Source organism: Meles meles, chromosome 8, assembly GCF_922984935.1.
Source record: "Meles meles chromosome 8, mMelMel3.1 paternal haplotype, whole genome shotgun sequence".
NCBI classification, from domain to species: Eukaryota; Metazoa; Chordata; class Mammalia; order Carnivora; family Mustelidae; genus Meles; species Meles meles.
In genome coordinates, this window is record NC_060073.1 from 62,844,679 (window position 1) to 62,860,225 (window position 15,547).

The window sequence follows — 15,547 nt, forward strand, 5'->3', positions numbered from 1 at the left end:
CCCCTCACCCTCTCCTAGAGTGGAGAATTCAGGGGTGAGAGATCCCTATGGGAGGGCAGTGTGATCCTGGAGCATGGTTCTTGGGGAGATCTGCTCTGAGCTGGACCCGGTATGCTGGGTAAAAATGGGAAGGAGAGAGGCCCTGATGAGGACTTTTGGGGGCTAGCCCTGAGGTAAGTCAGCTCTGGCACAGACTTTCCTTCCTTGCTGCCCCAGGTTTTTCAACGTTAGGGCCCGAAGACCCAGAAAGGAGTGACCACACACAAGCTGGGGTCTACTGAGGGCCTTGCTGGGGTTTTTGCGAGGGGGCCTGATAGGCTCTGGGCTTTGGCCTGGGCCTGCCTGCGGCATTCTTATGTTGAAAGGGGCCAGCCCTCCTCCCAGGGCAGGAAGCTACCTGTTAGGTCCCTCTGGTGGCAGTCTGGGCCATCTCATTTTTGGTGAAAATTCTAAAGCCCGGTGCAGATTATGGATTCACGGGTCTGACCCTAGTCTGCTGAGACACGAGGGTGGCTCAGTCAGTTAAACTGAGTGCCTTCTGCTCAGATCATGATCCTAGGGTCCTAGGATTGAGTCCCACATCCTGCTCCTTGCTCAGCAGGGAGCCTGCTTCTCTCTCTGCCTGCTGCTCCCCCTGCTTGTGCTCTTTCTCTCTCTCTCTCCTCCTCTCCCCCACCTCTGACAAATAAAATAAAATCTTCATGAATCCTGGCTCTGCCACCTGCTGAGTGACCTTGGGCATGTTACCGCCTCCTGGAGCCTCAGTGTTCTCATCTCCAAAATGGGATAAAGTCCCCCTACCTCACACTTGAGGGGGTGGCTCAGCCCAAGTCCTGAGATACAGAGACACTCAGCAGGTCCCTCCCCAAGGCCACAGTAACCGGGGCAGGCCCTGGAGTGGGGAGAACATGCAAGGAGGGGCCAGACAGAATAGATCTAAGGACAGCTTTCCCAGTGCTACTGCCCGCCCCACACGGAGCGCACGAGCTCCTCAAAGCCGAGAATGCCCATCAGAACGAGGAGCTGAGGTTCTTGTCCCCGTGAGCCTCATCCTCCCCAGGCTGCGGCTGTAGGCCTCCCCTGCCCATGGCCCGCGCCGTGCCAAAGCCATGTCCGTTGGTGAGCCTCGCCCAGCGGGATACTGAGCAACACCCCCCAGGGAGGACGGGGCCTGACCCAAAGCCCTCGGTTTCCCCGCCAGGAGTGGCCTGCAGCGCCATCCTCATGTACACAATCTGCACCGACTGCTGGCTCATCGCCGTGCTCTACTTCACCTGGCTGGTGTTTGACTGGAACACGCCCAAGAAAGGTAGGCGCAAGACCATCTTGCCCCTGGAACCCTCCTCCCAATGCAGCTGAAGTTCCCCAGCGTGGGGGCCGCCCCTTTTTACTCAGCACCTGCTCTGTGGGAAGTGGGGAGCTAGGCCAGGCTGTGGTTTCTGGTGGGGGAGGGTGGAAAGCCCCTCGGAGGGCACAGTCCTCGTCCTTAGAGGAGCTCAGAGGAGCTCACAATGCCCTCCCAGGGGCTGACACTCAGTCAAGGGTTTGCCTGCCTGGAGGGGACAAAGGTGGGACAGGGCCCAGTGGGAAGCGGTGGGGGGAGAAGATGCTCCTCAGGATGACAGTCCCCTAATTCAGGGTCCCACACTGACTCCATCTTCCCTGCCTTAGCTGAGTGTCTCCCGCCCCTATTCCCGCTCCTTCCCAACACTGTGTTTTGTTCCCTGGAAGGTGGCAGGAGGTCACAGTGGGTCCGAAACTGGGCTGTGTGGCGCTACTTTCGAGACTACTTTCCCATCCAGGTAAAGACTCGTGGGTGTTAACCTGGGGTCGGGGGGTGGGGGGACAGGCCGGGAATCTGAGTGAGAGCTTTATCTCACCATCTGTTGTTACCCTGTGCAGAGTTCAACCCCGCGACCCCTTCCACTGTGACTGTCCACATTCTGTCCCCGCTTATGCAGGATTTGAGGTGACGTAGGGTACATTCAGTATCATGCCAGGTAAAAACCAAAATCAAGACCTGAAGGAAAAGCTGCTAGTGGTTTAGCTGTCAGCATCAACAGAGTTGCAGTAGTTGAGTTTGCTTCCTGGCCGCCGAGGCAAAAAGGGAAACATGATGGTTGTTGGTTTTTCTTTTGGGCAAGGACAAAGCATGCTAGTTTCTCAGGGAAACAAGGCTTGTTCTAGCATTTGGAACTAAAAGATGTTTCCGACGCTGAGATCCTTAGTGATATAAGGAGCCTGTTACAATAGCAGATATTATGCTTATCTGCCTTTCAGTGAATATTAAAGACATAAGTGAAAAGGGCAGCAATTTACCAAGGGCAATATCAAAGTAGTTCTAAGTCCATCTGACCTGAACCATGGATTCGACTTCAAGCCGTAGGTGTGAGGGGCTTTTTCTTCCTTCTGAAGCTCTGATAGAATATTACTTCTCTCAGCCAGCTGCGGTCGCCCACTGGGGCTCCTGACCAGGGAATTAAGGCCCAGGAAATTAGATGTGCCGTGAAAGACAAGTGAGACCCTAGTTCGGAAGTGCGCAGGGAAGGCTTCTGGAGGACATGCTCCTAGAACTCCATCTTCAAGATGAGTAGCACTAAAGAGGCATGCAAAAGAGGAACACTGAGGCACCTGAGTTTGAGAAGAAGTCTGTGGTGCGGGGAATGTTGAGGAGGTAGAGTGGGGAAGGATGATTTCCATTTATCCAGAGCCTTCTAGAAACCCACACCTTTTCTCAAGGAGTTCTGGTTAACCCTCGCAGTATCCTGTGAGGCGGGTATTCATTGTATCCCTTTTTCACAGAAGAAAAACTGAAGGTCAGAGAGGAGTAAAGCTGAAGGAGGCTAGTAGTATTTTGAGCTGAAATTCCACTTGCTGCCTTGCCTCAGAATTCTGGATCCTTCCCCCCACAGCATGCTGCCTCCCTATGCAGCATGAGCTGTAGGAAACAAGCTCCAGGACTCCAGCTTCCCTCAGGTTTGGAGGAAGCACCCAGTATGACCCTGAGTGAGGCCCCATCCCTTCCAGCCATATGAAGCGAGTCTCCCCATATGAAGCGAGTTGAGACTAAGCTGGTCTCTGGGTTTCCTTCCTGCGGCACCACCGTTGGCTGCTCTGGGACCCCCATGCTGGTCTTCTAAGGATCTGTCTTCTCTGGGACCAGCATCCAGGTCCTGACGAGATAAGTGGTGGCTTAGTCGGGACTTTTTCTCATCTTTTTATTGACCCCCTTCCAGAGGTCTACAAGCCAGGCTGGCAAGGTGAGGCCATGTGGGCAGTGCTGGGGGTTTGTGGCTAACTCTGGCAGGATCCCGAAGGTTTTTCCTGCAGGGCAAAGACCTGTCCGGCCAGCTCATCGAGCACCCCAGCACTGGCACACCCTAGCTGCTGAAGGTGACCCAGCAGAAGGCAGTGGGTTCTGAAGAGCCAAGACGGCATGTGTGAGAGGGAATGTGAGCACGGGGCAGGGTGGTGTATGTTTGTGGCTGTGAGTCAGCGACTGAGACATCCTGGCGTGCTGCCCAGAGGAGGTGGCCGGGTAACCCTACATTCCTCCACTGCTCTCAGTTTTGGGAGGAAGCTCCCTCTGCTCACCACAGCCTGAGCCAGTTTTCCCAGGATCCTTGAGGTCAGGACTCCTGCTCTTCCCTCTCCTTGACCCCATCTCTCTGGCTGCAAGGAATTCAAGGCTGCTGCTGTTGGGGCAGTGCTACATCATCAGCCCTGACCCTGTCATTCTGAAAGTGAGGAGACTCAGTCCCAAAGACGGGCACAGTCTGGTCCAGGTTTCATGGCGAGTCCATGCCAGCATTAGTACTGGAATCCCAGCCCCAGGCTCTTACCCAATGAATTCCTGCTGCCTGTTTCTCTGGGAGAGATTCCATCCCAGATTTCCTCATTGGATTGAGCCCCACTTCCTGGGTCTCCCTCCATCTGCTTTGTGGTTAGAGAGCTGGATTGGGTTCCTGCTCTGTTGCTCTATTCTCTGACCAGCGGTTGCTGGGCTCTGTGCTAGGCACAGGGACATGGAAGGGTCAGTCCTGGTTCCCCTCATGTAGGCTCACCACCTAATTCTGCTAGACTTTGTCACTTTCTGCCTAAAGGACCACAGACATGCTTTCTCAAGCTCACTGAGCCTCATTAGCCTTACTTACAAAATGGAGCTGTTCATACTGTTAAGGAGTAGTAAATTATGGGTGGAGATGAGGGATTGTGGACTCTCTTCTCTCTGCTGGGACCCTTACTTCAGGGATCAGGCCACAATGATCTGAGCAGCCTGCCCCTCTGGAAGATTCCTCGAGTCCAATAGCCCCACTCACCACCCAAAACGGGACGACCCAATGACCGTTGGCCAGAGCTGGGATAAGCAGGTGCTCTTCCTCACTGACGTCCACATTTCTAAAAGAACCAAAACAAAACCCTGTGTCCCTTTTTGCCCCTCTATTCCAAGAAGTCAGCTGGGAACTGGAGCCATAGGACACATGTGGGTTGGCCCTGGGAGGGCCCCTGGGCACCAGGACCCAAGCCAGCCTGGGCCTGAGGCCAGCCAGGGCCTGGAGCCTCGGCCTGGGCTGCTCTTGCCCACAGGTGAGCTTGGCCAAGCCTCTGATCCTCGGGGCCTCAGGCTGCTCTTCTGTGCAGGGAGTGTTGGGCCTTAGTGACCTGATGTCCGAGCTGATGCTTTGGGATGTTCTTTGTGGCCTCCTGGCCCTCCCTCTTCTCTCAGCCTCTTGCCAGGGGTTATGTAATGATCTCTAGCTATAACCATCCACCCACCTTTCCCCTGCTTCCTCCTTTGTATAGCTCTCTGCTGCCAGAGCCATTCAGCGAGCCCAAGAGCATCCCTCCTCCCAGCACAGGAGGGCTCATGCATTAGCAGCCGCCACCAGGACCACCAGCTCCCTGACAGAGGAGAGCCAATGCCTGGGTCATGTATCCCTGAGTTACAGGCAGGATTTCTGGAAAGGAGACTAGGGAAGACTGAGCTTAGAGTGATCTCTCTGTCCATCTGCTTCATTTCCTGCATGGTCCTACTGAAGCCCAGAGAGGAGGGACTGTCCCGAGGTCTCAAAGCAAGTCAGTAGCGGGGCTGGTATTGGAACCGGAAGCTATCTGCTTCAGGACCCATGTTCTCATTTCTCTCTTCCTGGGCTGTGTGTTTCTGCTCCTCTCTTATTCTGAATTTCTTCTGTTTGGTGCCGGGGTAGGACAAGCTTATCTGAGTACCTTTCCAGCCCTTGGGAGGCAGGGTGGGAAGAACGACTTGCCGGGAGTGTGTCCCAGACTCATGTTAGCCACGGGGCCTGGCCTGGGCACCTCGTTGGGCTGAGACTTTGCCACGGGAAACAGGGGACATGAGGGCAAGCATGTCAACAGAGACTTCATCAACAGTGCCTTCCTTCTCCCTCCAGAATGGACACTCTGTCCAGCCCTGGTGGCAGGGGAGTATTGAAGACAGATCAAAGCTGTATCAGCCTGCTTTCTTCTGGGGACAGCCCCAAGGGCCTTTAACCTGCAGTGTGTGCCAAGGCGGCTCACTTAGTCAAACGTCCCACCAGACAGATGTGTGGGGTGGGGGTGGGAGTGAAAAAGGCAGCTGGGGGCACCTGAGTGGTTCATTGGTTGGGCATACCATTCTTGATTTCGGTTCAGGTCTGATCGCAGGGTCATGAGATTGAGTCCCCCATAGGGCTTGGAGCCTGCACGAGATTCTCTCACTTTCTCTGCCCCTCCCCACCCTGCTCACTTGCACATTCTCTCTTTAAAAAAAAAAAAAAAAAAAGAGAGAGAGAGAGAAGAAAACTGCAAAGAAAAGAAAAAGAGCCAGCTGACCTTGCACCAGGTAACATATTTTCATCCCAGTGACTTAGAGAAAAGCCCACTGGGTGACTCCATCTAGAGAGGGAAGAGGATGGGGAGCTCCTTTCTCTAGGCCTTTCTCCACCTCGCAATCAAAGCAACAGCCTAGATCAGGGCTCTCCCGGTGGGTTTTGCGCTTGGGAGTCCCAGACCCAGTCTTCAGTTCCAAAGCGGTAACAAGGGCACTGTTGGCTGCCTCCACTCTTCCCTTGACACAATCCTACTGTGTGGAAGCCAGCTCCAGGTTCCAGCTTTCCTGCAAGCTAGCGTGGTGGGCACTCTTGCTCATCAGGAGGCGAACTCTCAGAACAGTCTCCTTGCCACACTCGTGTAAAGCCGGGCCCGCTTTTAGAAGCCCCCTCTCTGTCCCCTTCCCAATAATCGTGGCTTACACTGCTGGCGTTTATGTGGTGGGCAGCAAAGCACAAGCTGGTTTTGAGCAGCTTTAAGGTGCTTGCCAAAGGCAAGGTGGGGGAAGGAGTACAGAGGGCCTGAGCAGCAGGGGGTGGAACTCAGAGGGTCTTGCTCCCACACGTCCCTGCAGTCATAGCCCTGGGAATGGTGTCGGCCATCATCTGCTCCATCCACCTCTGGCCTCTGTCACCTGAAACTTCAGATTTCCGTTTCCTGGGGCCAGCCACCAGCACTCTTCCTCCAAACTGAGCACCAGGTCCTTTCCCTAGCCTGGGGTTCCCAGATTGGGAGTCATGGAAAACCCAGGCTGTTGACATTCCAGCGGTGGCTAGTGGCTCTGCCTCCACCTGACACGCTCGCAAGGACACGGGCATGTTCCAGCACCGGAAGGAAGCCGGGGGTGTTATCGACAGCACCCCCTAGAGGCAGGGCAGCCCACAAGACCAAAATGTTCATACGCCTGGCTCCAGGAGCTGTGATTTCTAGAAGTGTGTCAAATAATCAGATACGCAGATGACAATAAGGTATTTGTGGAAGCGTTATTTCTGAAGGGAATTTTGGAAGGTTTTTAAAGATCCATCTGTTGGAGTTTGATTAAAATTCTAGTACATGCAACAAGCTATGCAACGGGATAATGAAGCCAAGAGAGACATGACTGTTGGATTGTGATAGGAAAAATAGTTATGATAGGCTTGGTAGAAAATTATGTAAAAATGAGGGGTGCCTGGGTGGCTCAGTCAGTTAAGTGTCTGCCTTCAGGTCATGGTCCCGGGGTTCCCGGATTGAGCCCCATGTCAGGTTCCCTGCTCAGTAGGGAGTCTGCTGCTCCCTCTCCCTCCGCTGCTCCCCCTGCTCGTGCTTGCTCTATCTCTGTCAAATAAATAAATAAATATTTTTTAAAAAGAAAATTATGTAAAAATGATAGCAACAATGTGCCCTTAAATTTTGTGGTTTTTAAGAAAAGAGCACGAGTATATTTGAGTAACCAAAGAACTCACCACATCAGAGTGGTTTATCAAGATGGAGATAGGACAGGTGCTCTGGATTATTTTTTGACTTTCCTGTATTTTAAAAAATACTCCTTGATTATTTACTATTTTTCTAATCAGAAAAGAAGTGATGTTTCTGAACAAAATAAACCTTGTTTTCCAGCACTCTCAGCACCCTCTAACCCCACCACGTCCCAGGCAATGCTGGGCAGGAGCCTCAGAGTCTAGGGCAACTTTACACCACTCCCACCCCAGCCAAGCCACCAACCCCAGGGCAGGGAGCAGCCTCCAGAGAAAACCAATCGTTCTTTAGAGCATCCCGGGACAGCTTTGTTGATAGTACTGCAGGTCAGCTGCCTGGCTGGCCCCCTGCCCCTGCTAGGGCTGGCAGAGGCCTGTGGCTTTCCCTTGTCCTTCCTAAATAGAGCACGAGCCGGGCCTGGCTGCCTGGCAGGAAGTTTCCATTCAGACCCGCTGCACTCTCTCTTCTCTGGCCAAACTAAGGGACATGGACTTTACCTTGACAAGAACTGGACCTCACTCTTTATCTGAGAGAAGCTGGTGTTGGATGAGGAGAATGGGCCCAGGAGGAGGGTGGTCAGGAGGCTAGCAGGGTACAGGTGAGAGGACCTGGGGTGTCTGGCTGGAGAGGTGAGGGAATGAGAGGGCGAGTTTCTCACTCCCTTCCCAGGGACTCACAGTCTCAGTAGCAGTTGCCGCGAGTCTCAGGCGTGCAGAGTTGCATGGGGTGTGCAGCGCACATCCCATGCAACTCATCCCAGCAACAGCATGGGATGCATGCAACAGCATCCCAGGCAACAGCATCCCATACATCTCATCCCAGCACCCGTCTCCCAGCATTTCCTCTGACCTGAGCTTTTTCCCTGCAGCTGGTGAAGACGCACAACTTGCTGACCACCAGGAACTACATCTTTGGGTACCACCCGCACGGCATCATGGGCCTAGGTGCCTTCTGTAACTTCAGCACCGAGGCCACAGAAGTGAGCAAGAAGTTCCCCGGCATAAGGCCCTACCTGGCCACGCTGGCTGGCAACTTCCGGATGCCCGTGCTGAGGGAATACCTAATGTCTGGAGGTGAGGGGCCTCCTCTGCCTTCCCCTGCCAGGCTCTGCTGTCCAGACCTGAGCCTCTCCACTGAGCAAGGGGATAGAGGGAGTAGGAGGCCAATACACCATGTCCCAGTGGCTGGTTGTGTGTGGAGAGACATGGAGGGCCCCAGGCATGGTGGACCAGGTCTGAGCAGGAGAGCTGTCCATATGGTCTTCAGGATTTAGCTTGAATAACAAAGTCCCTAGGAAGCCTTCTCTGCCCCCAGCCCCGGTGCTGCCCTTTGCACAACCACATTGCTGCCAATGGTGCTGTTCTTATCCACCTGCTGTGACCCCTGCCGCCCTGACTCCCCAGTATCCCCCAGCACCTTGCAAGAGCCTGGCAGAGCTAGGACCTCAAGGAATGTTTGCCCAAATGAACGAGTTCCCTAAACAACCTCATATTGTTATCCCCATTTTACAGATAAGCAAGTCAAGGTTCAGAAAAAGAAATAGCTCAGGCAGGGCTGTATAACTACTAGGGGCTGGCTCAGGTCTGGAGCCCAAGTCCAGGGCTCATTCTGTTCATACCCCTGGCTATAAGTGGGAGGTAGGGAGTACACCTGTGGGCAGCCCTGACTCTGTCCTTCTCCCTGCCAGGCATCTGCCCTGTCAACAGGGACACCATAGACTACTTGCTTTCAAAGAACGGGAGTGGCAATGCCATCATCATCGTGGTGGGGGGCGCAGCCGAATCCCTGAGCTCCATGCCTGGCAAGAATGCGGTCACCCTGCGCAATCGCAAGGGCTTTGTAAAACTGGCCCTACGCCACGGGTAAGTGCCCCCGCCACACACACGCGCACGCATGCGTGCGTGTACCAGCGTGCACGGCACACATGGCCCTCCAAGGCTTTGTTTGGCCCCAGCAGAGCAACTCCTTGGTTCCTGGAGGCAAGGCCCAGACCCTAGAAAGACCTCAATGAGTTTGCTGTCCTGTGGAGGGGGGAGGTGGGAGGCCTGAGCTGCAGACCAAGTTTGCCCAAGTGCAGCCCGAGTGTCTGAGCCAAGCAGAAATTCAGCCTGTGCACCCTGAGCCCTTCCAGATGGGTGGAGACGCCAGGCTTCTGTGCGGGACTGTGTACCCTCAGGCCAACATGTGTCATGCCGCTAGGAGAGCAAGCATAAAGCCCACAGTTAGGGTGTGACGGACCCTGGCTTCTCCCTTCCAGGGCTGACCTGGTTCCCACCTACTCCTTCGGGGAGAATGAAGTCTACAAGCAGGTGATCTTTGAGGAGGGTTCTTGGGGCCGATGGGTCCAGAAGAAGTTCCAGAAGTACATTGGCTTTGCCCCGTGCATCTTCCATGGCCGAGGCCTCTTCTCATCTGACACATGGGGGCTGGTGCCCTACTCCAAACCCATCACCACCGTTGGTAAGCTCCCCTGCCTGCAGCCCCTGACCTCAGGGCAACCCTCTGCTGGTTTGTGGTGGAGTTAGGATTCACACCCAGGCTCTGAGGTCCTCTGATGTCCATAATGTAAACCTCGTGGATGTGGACCTGTTTGGGCACTGATGGGAATGGCGAGTGGGGGTGGGGAGTGGGCGGTGGGGAATGAGTTCCATTACCATGAGCCAAGCAGTGCCGGGTGAGAAAACCCGACCCAGCAGTCCGTGTGCACAGAGCCCGCAAGTCTATGAGGGAAGATCAGGAAGACCAGTCTGTTAAGCAAAGACCAAGAGGGTGTGTGTGGGGAATGTGCAGGGTTCTCTGGGGGGTTATAGTGGACCCCAGAGAAGAGGTGACTCTTCCACCCCTAGCTGAAGAGGAATTACCTAGCAAAAGAGAGGAGGAGAGATTTGTTGGAAGCATGAGCCGGAGCGGACTTCCCACAGCAAAACTGTGTAGATTTTTGAGGAACAGAAAGAAAATCATCAACGTGAATGGAGCATAGGCCTCTGAGTAGCATAGTAAGAAAACTGGCTGCACTTGTCCCTCGGCTGTGTTGTTCTGGGTGTGTGTGTGTGTGTGTGTGTGGTTCACAAGCCAGAGATCACACACAGGTGTGTAGGCTACCAGGCGTGGACTTTCAGGCTCAAAGTTCACATAGATACTTGTCAGGTGTTTTGCTTTGTATCTTTACGAAATCTAACTTCCTGCACCTTGGGTCCCAGACCCAAACTCACTGTCTGCTCTCATTACACACAAATCCTATTCCAGGCCTGATCGCTCTGAGGCAGCAGGAACATTTCCACGTGCAGATGTGGCTGAAGAGGGACAGGTCCTGTGGGCAGTGTGAAGGAGTTTACGCTTCCTCTTAAGAAAGGAGATCCTTAAGAATGGAATCCTTTAGAATGCTTGAGGGTTTGGGGGAGGAGAGGTTCACGACTGCACTTTCAAGTGATTATTGGGCTGCTGGATAGCCAGTGGGTTACAAGGGGCAAAATGGAAGCCCCCGAAAATTCGTGCAGATGCCTCTCTGGCAGCTGTTGGGGACCGAGGTGGCGACCGCAGGGATGCAAGGAAAAGGCGTGAAATGGGGAGAAATTTCCAAACTGTCTTTGCTAGGGCTTCGGGGTGAGTTGGATGTGGAGGTGCAAGAAATCGAGCAATGCGTGCATGGATGAATGTTGCCGCCCCTAGGAGGAGGGATTCCTTGGGACAGGTGAGGGAACTGAGGCGCAGAGAGGCAACGTGACTTGCCCAGAGTGGGGCCAGAACAACGCCGTTACTTGCTCCCAGAGCCGTCTCAGGAGCTGTCTGTCAAGGGCAGTGGGGACAACCTGAGCTGGAGCATATCTAGCACAGTTTCCGGCATGTGGCTGGCACTTGGCACGGGGTCACTGCCATCGGTGCCACGGGAGGCTTTCAGGGAGGGTGGTCTGAGTGGGCTGACTAACCAGAGGCCTCTGCCCCATCCCCGCAGTGGGTGAGCCCATCACCATCCCCAAACTGGAGCACCCGACCCAGCAGGACATAGACCTGTACCACACCATGTACATGGAGGCCCTGGTGAACCTCTTCAACAAGCACAAGACCAAGTTCGGCCTCCCGGAAACTGAGGTTCTCGAGGTGAACTGAGCCCACCAGCAGGGGTCAGCTCCTGGGAGGAATCAGCTACAAATCCTTTTCTACCAAGTTCTCGAATGCTTTTTTGTTCTGTAAATTTGGAAGCGTCAAGGGTGTCTGTGGGTTATTTAAAAGAAATTATAATAATTTTGTTAAACCATTACAAATGTTAGGTCTTTTTTAAGAAGGAAAAAGAGTATCTCAAGCTCTTTCACTTCCAGTTTGACCTGCTCTAGGTGGTGGCTAACACATCTTGGCTAACCCTTCCTCCTTTCCCAAAATCACAGAGAAAACTCAGTCCTGGTTGACTGGGAAAGAAGGACAGCCATCTGCGGCTCAGGCCGGTTGGATTATTTGCTTTTTCCCACCGCAGAAGCCACTTGTAATACAAACACCTCTATTCCAAACTACCTACCCCACACTTAACTGCAGGACTGGTCCCTCTTACCAAGGGGAAGACTCGGAGAGCACAGTTGTCTCCATCTTGAAGAGTGCCGTGACGAGCATCTGGAATATTCCACTTGTGTCCAGCCAGTCTTTTAAATCTGAGCCCTCCAGAGCAAGAATAGGGGGTGACAATGACCCTGTGCCCAAATGCACCATCTCTGGGATCATTCCGCCACCGTGTCTGGTTGGAGTGACTGGTCCTCCACAGGGTGTTGACACAGACCCAGATCGACACGGACTTGGCCTGAATTACATACTTCCCCATGGCCTCAATTTGTTTAACCCATATCCCCCCAGTGTGGCTGTGAGGAAAGGGTCTGTCTTCCCTTTCACAGAGGGGCCTGGCCTTCTGAGCAGCAGATTGGCCTTCAGGTCAGGAGGCCCCCGAACCCAAGCCTTGCATAATTGTGCCTTTCTGAGAGGTTAGGGGCCTGGGAAGAAATCCAGCCCCTCCTCTGCATGTTCTGTTTTCTTTCGATGGAGATTATTGTACCGTGTCAGAGTTTGGTATTTTCCAAAATGAATAAATAAAAATGACAGTCCTCTGTGAGTTCTTGCTGGGGCCACAACTGCACCTTGCTACTGACACTTAGGGAAACCCTGGCCCCATCGGGGCTGCCTGCCAAGCTTTCCCCCTTGCTCCTTTGGGCTATGTGACCCTGTGTGGTGTCCGTTATCCAGTGCTGTGTGACAGAATCCTCCAGAATGCCGTAGCTCCAAACAACATTGTGTCCACCACACAATCTGAGAGTCTGTAGCTGAGGTGCAGCTTAGCTGAGCCCTCGACTTCTGGGGCTCTCACAAGGCCACAGTCAAGCTGTCAGCAGGGCTGCCGTCATCGTAAGGCTTGACTGGAGGAGGCTCTACTTCCTAGGTCATTCCTGTGGTCGTTTCCAGGTTTCGCTTCCTCACTGGCTTTTAACCAGAGGCCACTTTTAGTTGCTTACCACATGGGCCTTTCCGTGGACTAGCTCACGACATGGCAGCTGTCTTCATCAGAGAGAGTAAGGAGGAGGAGCCAGAAAGAATGTGCAAGGTGGAAGTCACATTATTTTATAACTTAATCTCAGATGGGATGTCCTATCCCTTCTGCCATATTCTCTCCGTTAGATGCAAGGGACTCCATTCCAACTTTCCTACTGCCTAAGTGCCCACCCTTGCCATTCATTCATCCACTTCAAGGACCACTCCTCTGTGTATCCAGTGTTGGGTGCCTCATTGAGCTGGGACCTCGATGCCTAACTTGGGACTTGAAGGGTGACTGGAAGTTTGGCAGGAAGGAAATGAAAGGCAGAGCCAGAGCAACAAGTACCAAGACAGGGAAGACAGCACTGCTGGTTTGAAGGGGGACGTGGTGGTAGATAGGTCCGCAATGGGGCTTGGCTTGGAAGGGCAGGAGAGTGGACTTCTCCAGAGTTTCTAGGTGGGCAGGAGAGCAGGCAGCAACAGGAGGCACCCTGGAGGGGCTTCGGGCCCGCAGAACTCCGGTGGAGGACAGATATTTCCTTTAGGATGGAGGAAAGGCCTGTTTTTTGATGATGGTCTCAGCCCCTTTCCAGCCCCAGTCTAAGGTTAGCCATGATCGTCAGCCTCTGGCTCCAGGCTAAGAACTGGCCCTAACCTAGGACTCCTTACAAAGGTAGGCCCTTATTCCCAGCATGGATTTTGTGAAGATTAAACATCTGCTGTGCGCAAGGGAACGCCACCACCTCTGAATACGAACAGCAACAATCTGCAGGCCCCCAAATCCCAGAGGGGGACCTCACCTAGGGCAATATGTCTAGGAGCAGCCTGCGCAGAGCAGAGGCCTGTCTGCTCTAAGCAATGGGTGGGGGGCCTCAAGGTAAATGCTGTGGTCATTGCCTCTGATTGGGAGTTATTACCTCCGGAAAGGGAACAGGATAGGATCCTCCTTTTCCAGCTGATCAGCTTTTGGGCTCCGGAGGTGGGGCTGTAGTCTATAAATCGTCAATTCCATGATTCTGCTTGTGGTTCACAGATATGGCCACTAGAGGGCAGTGGGGCTAGTTCTGAGGCAAAAATCCCACAGCGGGCAGGGGGGCGGGGCCGGGGTGGTGGTGGTCTAGTCACGGTGTGTTATTTCAGCGCTCTTATCCTGGACTAGAAGCCTGAAGAGAGTTGAACTCAGACTCACGGATGCTCAGAGCTAACCAGGAACTCTTCTTTTTCCAGGGTCTTAAGGTAGAAAGTTAAGAGATTCTTTTTTTCTTTTTTAATAGGCTTGCATATATAAAATTTGCTCTAAAACTGCTTTTGTCACGTTCCGAAGGTTTTGGTGTCTTGTGTTCTTATTTCATTCATCCTAAAGTTTTTCCTAATTTCTCTTCTGATTTTTCCATTGACCTGTTCGGTTACTTAAAATATTGCTTAATTAACACATATTTGCTTTTATCCCAAATTTTCTTTTGTCGTTTATTTCAAATTTTATTTCAGAGAACATACTTTGTATGATTTCAGTCTCTTTGAATTTATTGAGAATTCTCTTACGACCTGAAAGATGGTCTGTCCTAGAGAATGTTCCATGTGCATTTGAGAAAAATGCACATTCCACTCCTGCTTTTGAAGTATTTTCTAGGTACTATTAGTGTTACAGTAGCAGTATTTTCCAGATGTCTGTTAGGTTGAGTTAGTCCATAGGGTTGTTCAAGTCCCCTGTTTCCTTGTTGATCTTGTTGATAGTCTAGTTTTTCTATTCTTTATCAAAAATGGGGTATTGAAGCCTCCAACTATTGTCATTACATTGTTTATTTTCCCCTTCAATTCTGTAAGTTTTGCTTCCTATATTTTAGGAGTCTGCTGTTACATGTCTGTGTCCATAATTGTTACTTCTTGCCGATGGAGTCACCTCTTTGTCATCATAAAATAACCTTGGTCTCTAGTAACAATTTTTGTCTTAATATCTATTTTATTTAGCCTGTAGACATATACCCATCCAGCTGCCTTTTAGTTACTATTTACATGAAACATCTTCTTCCATCCTTTTCCTTTCAAACCTGTTTGTGTCTTTGAATATGAAGTATGTCTTTTGTAGGCAGAATAGTGTTGAATCTTTCTTCCTTTCGTCCATACTTCTACTTTCTGCCTTTCTCGTTGGAGTGTTGTCTATTTACATTTAATAGAACTGCGGATAATGTAGGAGTTACATGTGCCATTTTGCCATTTTCTTTTATGTCTTTCTTGTTCCTCTCTCCCTCCATTCCTGCCTTCTTTTCTGTTAAATGTCTATTAAAAACCTTTTAAATTCTCTTGTTGAGTCTTTGGTCCTACGTTTTGTTCTGTATTTTTTCCCCACAAAATACTAGTTTTATTTGAAAGAACGAGTGACAAATATAGCTATCAGATTTGAGTGTTAGGCAATTTCTTAAAAATGAACAAAGTAGGGGCGCCTGGGTGGCTCAGTGGTTTAACCCGCTGCCTTCGGCTCGAGTCATGATCTCAGGGTCCTGGGATCGAGTCCCGCATCGGGCTCTCTGCTTGGCAGGGAGCCTGCTTCCCTCTCACTCTCTCTGCCTGCCTCTCTGCCTACTTGTGATCTCTCTCTGTCAAATAAATGAAAATAAACAAAATCTTTAAAAAAAAAAATGAACAAAGTAAGCCACCCACTTCAAGAAACCTGACAGTATTTGCTCCCAATTGTAAAATCTAATATTTGAGGAATAATATAATTCTATAAAGCTTGTATCTACCATGATATTTGACA

General features: G+C 51.9%; 1 protein-coding gene across 1 annotated transcript in view; it reads left to right on the top strand.

The window, feature by feature from the left end:
- Window positions 1-12,368, top strand: part of DGAT2 (diacylglycerol O-acyltransferase 2) — a 31,675-nt gene extending 19,307 nt beyond the window's left edge. The window contains exons 3-8 of the mRNA XM_046016267.1: window positions 1,202-1,309; window positions 1,732-1,802; window positions 8,153-8,357; window positions 8,972-9,146; window positions 9,542-9,744; window positions 11,237-12,368. Of these exons, the coding sequence (XP_045872223.1) occupies window positions 1,202-1,309; window positions 1,732-1,802; window positions 8,153-8,357; window positions 8,972-9,146; window positions 9,542-9,744; window positions 11,237-11,391 (917 nt within the window). The 3' untranslated portion in view covers window positions 11,392-12,368. The remainder of the gene's footprint in view (window positions 1-1,201; window positions 1,310-1,731; window positions 1,803-8,152; window positions 8,358-8,971; window positions 9,147-9,541; window positions 9,745-11,236) is intronic.
- Window positions 12,369-15,547: the final 3,179 nt, after the last annotated feature.